Source organism: Sitodiplosis mosellana, unplaced genomic scaffold (assembly GCF_009176505.1).
Source record: "Sitodiplosis mosellana isolate CC-2019 unplaced genomic scaffold, AAFC_SMos_1.0 Smas_scaffold_6120, whole genome shotgun sequence".
NCBI lineage: Eukaryota > Metazoa > Arthropoda > Insecta > Diptera > Cecidomyiidae > Sitodiplosis > Sitodiplosis mosellana.
The window spans coordinates 3,211-10,399 of NW_022601361.1; the positions used below are offsets into that span (position 1 = coordinate 3,211).

General features: G+C 34.1%; 2 protein-coding genes across 2 annotated transcripts; both read left to right on the top strand.

Annotated features, from left to right (window-relative positions):
* Positions 1–2,463: 2,463 nt before the first annotated feature.
* LOC129573850 (glycoprotein 3-alpha-L-fucosyltransferase A-like) lies at positions 2,464–4,208 on the top strand. Its single transcript, XM_055454979.1, has 6 exons — positions 2,464–2,606; positions 2,671–3,209; positions 3,298–3,325; positions 3,404–3,590; positions 3,675–4,019; positions 4,050–4,208. The coding sequence occupies exons 1-6, from the start codon at positions 2,464–2,466 to the stop codon at positions 4,206–4,208; spliced, it is 1,401 nt and encodes a 466-aa protein (XP_055310954.1).
* Positions 4,209–4,849: 641 nt separating this feature from the next.
* Positions 4,850–6,274, top strand: LOC129573849 (glycoprotein-N-acetylgalactosamine 3-beta-galactosyltransferase 1-like). The gene has a single exon (XM_055454977.1). The coding sequence runs from the start codon at positions 4,967–4,969 to the stop codon at positions 5,993–5,995; it is 1,029 nt and encodes a 342-aa protein (XP_055310952.1). The 5' UTR covers positions 4,850–4,966; the 3' UTR covers positions 5,996–6,274.
* Positions 6,275–7,189: the final 915 nt, after the last annotated feature.

A 7,189-nucleotide genomic window follows, 5' to 3' on the forward strand; every position in this document is an offset into this window, starting at 1 on the left:
GAACTTGTCATGAAATTTTGGCTAGTGAAACCAATACTTTTCCTATAAAACATGTTTGTGCGGAAAAGTAAAAGTCAATACAGTTATTCTATATGGATAAATTTAGAATTGATTGTTTTCCTTTTAAGACAACAGAAAGGCCGGCATTCTTCACAGTACGAAAATCTGCGAATAAAAAAATACGATATTTGCAGATGTACAGATTCGAGATATATGTAAATAATAATATTTTTTTATTTACAGGAACTGTATGTAAGTGCAGGCTCGTTACTGTAAATAACATATACAGGTGGGCGTTTTGCGATTACTTAATCACTTGCACAATCATTTTTCGGGTGATTAAGATGGCACTTAATCACTTAATCACTTAATCATGATTAAGTGATTGTGTAATTGATTAATTAATCATCGATGATGATTAAGTTGTTGTCTTAATCACGAATTCGCCGTGATTAACTGTGACAACTTAATCATGATTAAGTAAATAGTTAATCATGATTAAGTAAATTCTTAATCGTGATTGTGTAAATAGTTAATCATGATTAAGATGTGATTAACGAAATGATTGTGGAAAATGGAAATCATTTTCAACATTTCTGCATTTATGACGTCTAATGTTTAATTAAATCTACACAATCATTTCGTTAATCACATCTTAATCATGATTAACTATTTACCTAATCATGATTAAGTTGTCACAGTTAATCACGGCGACATCGTGATTAAGACAATCATCATCGATGTTTAATTAATCAATTGCACAATCACTTAATCATGATTAATAGCGATTATGTGATTAAGTGGTCGTATTAATCGTCGTGAATTTTGGGTGTTTGATTAAGATTAATTAAGCCCATCTGTAATAACATATACCTCAAATCTGTACATCTGCAAATATCGTATTTTTTTATTCGCAGATTTTCGTACTGTGAAGAATGGCGGCCGATAACTAAACTAAATCAAGTTTGATAGTAATAGTGGTGTTCATTTAATATAACGCACAGTTTGTTAGATAAGGTTTAGAATAAATCAACAACACTGACGAAATCTTCTTTTGCTTTGAACCATGTTTCTATTCTATGCTTTGCGTGAAGTGATGAGAGTTTTCCCGAAAAGGATCCAGGTGGCCGTTGACTATGTATGTAATGATTACTGGAACGTCAATTCTGAAGCGATGAACGATATAATCATTTCATGCAGATATTGAATGGAACTTTCCCTCTTGTAGCTTTCGATGAATTTAAGCGCTTTTCATTTTCTGACCACACGTTTCCGACTCCCTTCCCACAACATCCCAATCATTTGCCTGATATTCATATTTGTCAATTTTTCAATTCAAATGTTATTTTGGGTGTAAATTTTCCCATCTTCTCTTCATTCGCTATGTAAGATTGACGATGATGCATTCCAAATATATTTAATTGAACCCAGTTAAATAAATATATGCGAAAGACATTGCCGTTAAACTTTCGTATATCTGCATTCGCGTAAGCTGCTATTTTATAGAAAACCCGAATTCATCTCATTTATTTGTTCAGCATTTAAGAGATCATGCAACATTTTTGCAATAAATATAAATATATTCGATTTGAACGGTATAATTCAGTACAAATTAGACCGCTGAAATAATCGCAGACATTTCCATCATAACCATCTTCCCAAACGTTGCACTACTACTGAAGTAATACACTTGAAAGATGAACTCGAAAATAACATTTTATTGGTTTCTTATTGGGTTTGGAATTGGATTTTTCATCGGTCTCAACAAATCTAACGAGTTTAAAGTAGATTTAAGAAAGGCACCGCCACCCGATCTGACGCAAACAAGTATAGTTGAAGATGCAAAAAAGATACGAATTTTGTGTTATTGGAGCACCATGTCGAAGAGTTATTCAACTTGTTAAATGTCAAATTTAACGATTTCATCATCAAATAGGCGAAAAAACCACCGTCTGGTTATTTATTTTATTTCGGAATTCTATAGAATATGTAAATGTAACTAGTTTTGCAATAACTATTGATATCAAATTATAGTGTATTTTTATTTGTGTGAGACGCAAAGAGCATAAGTTTGTCTAACTCCGCAGCAATAAAGGGAAGTATGTTTCATTCAAACTAATAACAGTCTTTTTACTTATTTATGTTTATTTTGCTTCAACAGTGTCGCATCTGGCGGCCTTGTTTCGCCTTTTTGGTGATAAAATCGTTAAATTTGACATGTCAATCAAAACTAAAGAAACGAAATGTAACAGTCAGCAAAGCAACATAAAAACAAAAACGGCGACCCTTGTAATAATCGTTTCACAATAGTTTCTTTCCATTCTGTGCCATTTTTGTTTATAGTGGATAAACCCCAGTCTACGCATTCATATCCGCTAAGATGAAATTTAGTTGTTCTAATTTTTTTTTAATAGTTAACGAATCATCGTCTAGAAACTATCTAATATACTAGTTGGATGTGAAATGAGTGGTAGTTTTATTCAACCAAAGGCTTTCGTGATGCGCGCTATCAATTATTCACTACTCAGCAAACACTATTCAGTGAAAAATCTTGGTGCATTTGCTGTTACGTTCATATTATTAGCAACGATCGGGATTTTAATATGGTAATTATTGAATATTTTTACATTTGGAACATAATATTCTTTATCATGCTGATGATCTTTTTAGGAATTGCGAAAAAGTTTCACAGAATATTTCCCGAAGTGTGTCCAATGAAAAGCAAGAATATATTTCTGGGCATTACGATTACGATTCGACCAGTTTTTTGATAGCCGTTAAGCCCAAACCGTGGTATTTTACAAATGGCACACGTTATCCAAAGCCAGCATCCATTTCCAATGAGACAGGCATACGAGATGCAAAATTGTTACCCGACGAAGATCCAGGAAATGATCGTATTGTGAATCAAATGATGTTCATTCCCCCGAATTACGATCCGTCTCGTAGGAAGGTGGTAATGAAAACGATCTATATGCTACGCATACCAGACTGGTGGAGACGCAAAAGTGGTGAAAGTGCATTTGTAGATTCAAAGTGTCCTGTCGACGCGTGCAGAATAACAGATGACCCCAAAGAGAGAAAAAACGCTGATTTAGTTATATTTTACAACGACTTCACTCCTTCAAATGAAAGGCGCCCACCAAAACAACTGTATGCGATGTATTATACGGAACCACCTGTGTTCACGAATAGTTTGGATCGTCCAGGTAAAATGAGTTTTTGTCAGAAATTTGTTTCGCATATACAACAAAATAATTTCTTATAAAAACTTGGTTTTGAAATCGTTCTTGTCAGATGTCATCAATTGGACCATTTCATACAGGTAATTACTTGGTTTTGTTATATTTATTGCATACTTTTTCGCATCATTAGCAGATTTTATTGACTTTGTTCTTTAAAGGTATGACAGTACAATTGTCGCTCCGTATAATAAATGGCTGTATTACGATCCGAGGATAAAACAAAAAGAACAAGATCAAAACCATGCGGCGAATAAAACGAAAAAAGTTGCCTGGTTTGTTTCCAACTGTGGAGGTGCTAGGAATGGTCGTCTAGAATATGCTAAAGAGCTTCAAAAGCACATTCAGGTTCGATCAAATATAAACCAGTTTTTAGTATAGTTTGAAAGAGTCGAGAATTCAATCAAAAGGACTTTTTTTTTTAAATGCCAGGTCGACATTTACGGTAAATGTGGAAATTTGACGTGTACTTGCAAGGACAGTGAAAAATGTTTCGATATGCTTGATGAGGATTACAAATTTTATTTGTCATTTGAAAATTCAAACTGCAAAGACTACATCACCGAAAAGTTCTTCGACACTGGGCTACGGCGTAATGTCTTACCAATTGTGATGGGAGCACCACGCAGCACGTATGAAAAATATGCGCCTCATCGGTCGTACATTCATGTCGAAGACTTTGAATCGCCAAAGGAACTCGCCGAATATCTGCACATTTTGGACCGAAACGATAATTTATATAACTCGTATTTCAAATGGAGAGGAACAGGTGAGTTTGTTGGAAAAGGACTATTTTGGAAAGCGCAGACAGGGCCACACTTTTTTTGTCGATTGTGCGCCATGTTACATGATGACTACATCTTCTCAACTCCACGCTGGTATAGCAATATGAATGAATGGCAACATGGAAAGGACATTTGTATCAAGGGCTTTTGGCGAGATGTTCAAACTAATAAAGGCAATTAAACATACTCAACATTTACACCTCGTTCATATTACAGTATCAACGAATGGTGGAAAAAACTAGATCGTACACACATCATCTCCATTCGCTGCATCTTTTTCGATAAAACTCTCTTCACTCTACAAAGTTATAAACTTTTAAATTATTTATAGCAAGCGTGGTTCATAAAAAAAACTGCAACAACTCTAGGCAAATAAACACATTCTCTTTTAACGCAAACAGAATCAACAGAAAATATAGTCTCAATAGAATTCTTTATTGTACAATGTGTTGTATGTATTTCATGTAACGTCTACAGTATAGTTATAGAGAACCTAAAGCACAACAGCTTTACCGAAGACACCAATTCGGTATTTCTGATCAAATCCAATAAATGCGATGAACCGCGATGACTCACTTCACTTTATAAAATGTTTGCCATTTTTTGTACTCGTTCGCTTTTGGTGAGTTTCCTTGAACAAAAATATCTAGTTGCTATGAACGCACTTACGAGTGACGTTGATCCACTGAGTGATTCCATTCAAAATATATTCAAGTAAACACAGTTAAATAAATATATGCGAGAACCATTGCCGCTCAATTCTCGTATGATTTTTTTATTCAGCTTTTAAGAGTTCAGGCAAAATTTCAGCAAAAAATATAAATATGTCCTGTTTCAACGGTATAATTCAGTATGAATTAGACCGCTGAAATGATCGCAGACATTTCCATCGTCATCATCATCCCAAACTGTGCAATATTGAAGTAATACACTTGAAAGATGAACTCGAAAATAACATTTTTTTGGTTCCTAATTGGGTTTGGAATTGGATTTTTCATCGATCTCAACAAATCTAACGAGTTTGAAGTAGATCTAAGAAAGGCACCGCCATCCGATTTGACGCAAACAAGCGTAGTAGAAGATGTAAAGAAGATACGAATTTTGTGTTTTTTGAGCACCATGTCGAAGAGTTATTCGACGCGAGCGGTTCACATTATGCAAACATGGGGCAAACATTGTGATAAATTGTTATTTTTTGGTTCATACGTAACTGATGGAAATATCGGTGCGATTGGATTCAATGTGACGGAAGGGCATGACTACATTTGGGGAAAGGTTAAATTGATAATGCAGCATATTCATAAGAATTTTCTCAACGATTACGATTGGTTCTTCAAAGGCGATGACGACACATTTTTGATTCCTGAAAACTTACGTTACATGCTATCAGCCTATTCAACTGACGACCCAATTTATTTTGGATACAAAAAAAACTCATCAATGCATAAGAGAGGCTTCTTCAGTGGAGGGGCTGGTTATGTGTTGAGCAGACAAACTGTTCGAACGTTTGTCGAAAAGGTTCTAACTAACAAAGAATTTTATCGAAAATCAGAAGGAGAACCCGGTTGTAATCTCAAAACCGATGCACGTAATGAGGATGAGGACATAAGCGTTTGTCTCGATTATTACAATGTATACCCCGGCGATTCAAGAGATTTATTAAACCGAGGCCGATTTTTTCCATATAAGCCAGAGGCACATTTATTCGGCAAACCGGATCCCAAGAATGGACACTGGACAACGAAGTACTATTGGAGCGATGAAGGACTGGATTGCTGCTCAAATTATACGATTAGTTTTCATTACATCTTAACTAAATATCAATACACGATGTATTTCCTCGCGTATAGACTGCAACCGTTTGGATTTAGACGGCATTTTCCATCTCTACCAATGAAAGTGAACTTTTCACAAGTCGTCAAAATGCTGGAACAAGAAGGAGCTAATGCATCTCTACGAGGATTCTAGGCCAAGTTTTTTGTTTTCGAAGGAGATATTTTTAGCGAAACAAAAGTTCAGTCAATTTTAAATTGGAAATAGCAGAATTTTATTGCGTTTTATATGTAATAAAAATTGAAGAATATTGATGAATAGTGGTTCAATTGGACAAATATCTATTTACAGCAATAATGTCTCTCTCTTATACTTATTCATACAACAATACAGTGATTATAGCTACCATAACCATAACTTCTCTTTAAAAGCTCATTTTTCCTATAAATACTGCGATTTTTTTGTGTGTAATATGAAATGCTCTGATTATAATCTATAATAAACAAATATGCTTATCAATATGATCTGTTTTCAATCAAAATAAATACAAAAATGGCACAGCATAGAAAGAAATTATTACGAAACAATTATTACAAGTGTCAACGTTTTCGTTTCCATGTTGCTTTGTTGGCCGTTTTATTTCTTTTATTTGCTCCAATTTTTCGAGTTTTGATTGACATGTCAAATTTAACGATTTCATCATCAAACGGGTAAAAATACACCGGCTGGTTGTTTATTTTATTTTATAATTCTCTATAATAATATTAATCAAGTTGTAGTGGATTTGTTATAATAATGAGAATAAAAGACGGTGTTTTAACGTCAGCATCAATTTTAATTATAATTTTCATAGTCACTGGCCAATTGTAGTAAGCTAGTGCCGTATGCTTGTCGCAAGATGTGACAACTTTAATGCAATGATGAATCTCAATTTAAAATTAGAAAGATCTTCCGATTGACCAAAAAATTACCAGAAAAAAATCTAATGAAATCCACCGAGGAGGATGCATACGCGAATATTTAGATTCGTAACTAGAACAAAAACAAATAAATTAAAAAGAATTGGCAATATTTATTTAGACTTCAAAACTAGTACAATTCAATGTTCAAGTGATCTTCATTAGTTGGAATGGGTGGAAAAAGAAGAAGCGATGTCAAAGCACTAGTTTAGTTCCGTTGGTCGTCTTATTCTATATATGTTACGATCAGTAATACGTTCGGTACGTTGAATTGGTTTTCAATTTGTTGTAAATATTTCTGATTTGGTTGGTTTTCCGATATGGTGAGATATTTGAGAGATTTTACTGTACTAAGCATTGAGCTAAATACACAAATAGAGCTAAATTACCATTTGATAAGAGCCATTCAAAAATCAAATAATTTTATTCC

Excerpts from the sequence above, each read along its gene's own strand:
- LOC129573850 (XM_055454979.1), top strand. The coding sequence starts at position 2,464 with ATGAGTGGTAGTTTTATTCAACCAAAGGCTTTCGTGATGCGCGCTATC. Across the intron at positions 3,591-3,674 it reads AGCTTCAAAAGCACATTCAG|GTCGACATTTACGGTAAATG; the intron begins GTTCGATCAAAT and ends TTTAAATGCCAG. Across the intron at positions 4,020-4,049 it reads GGAGAGGAACAGGTGAGTTT|ACAGGGCCACACTTTTTTTG; the intron begins GTTGGAAAAGGA and ends TGGAAAGCGCAG.
- LOC129573849 (XM_055454977.1), top strand. The coding sequence starts at position 4,967 with ATGAACTCGAAAATAACATTTTTTTGGTTCCTAATTGGGTTTGGAATT.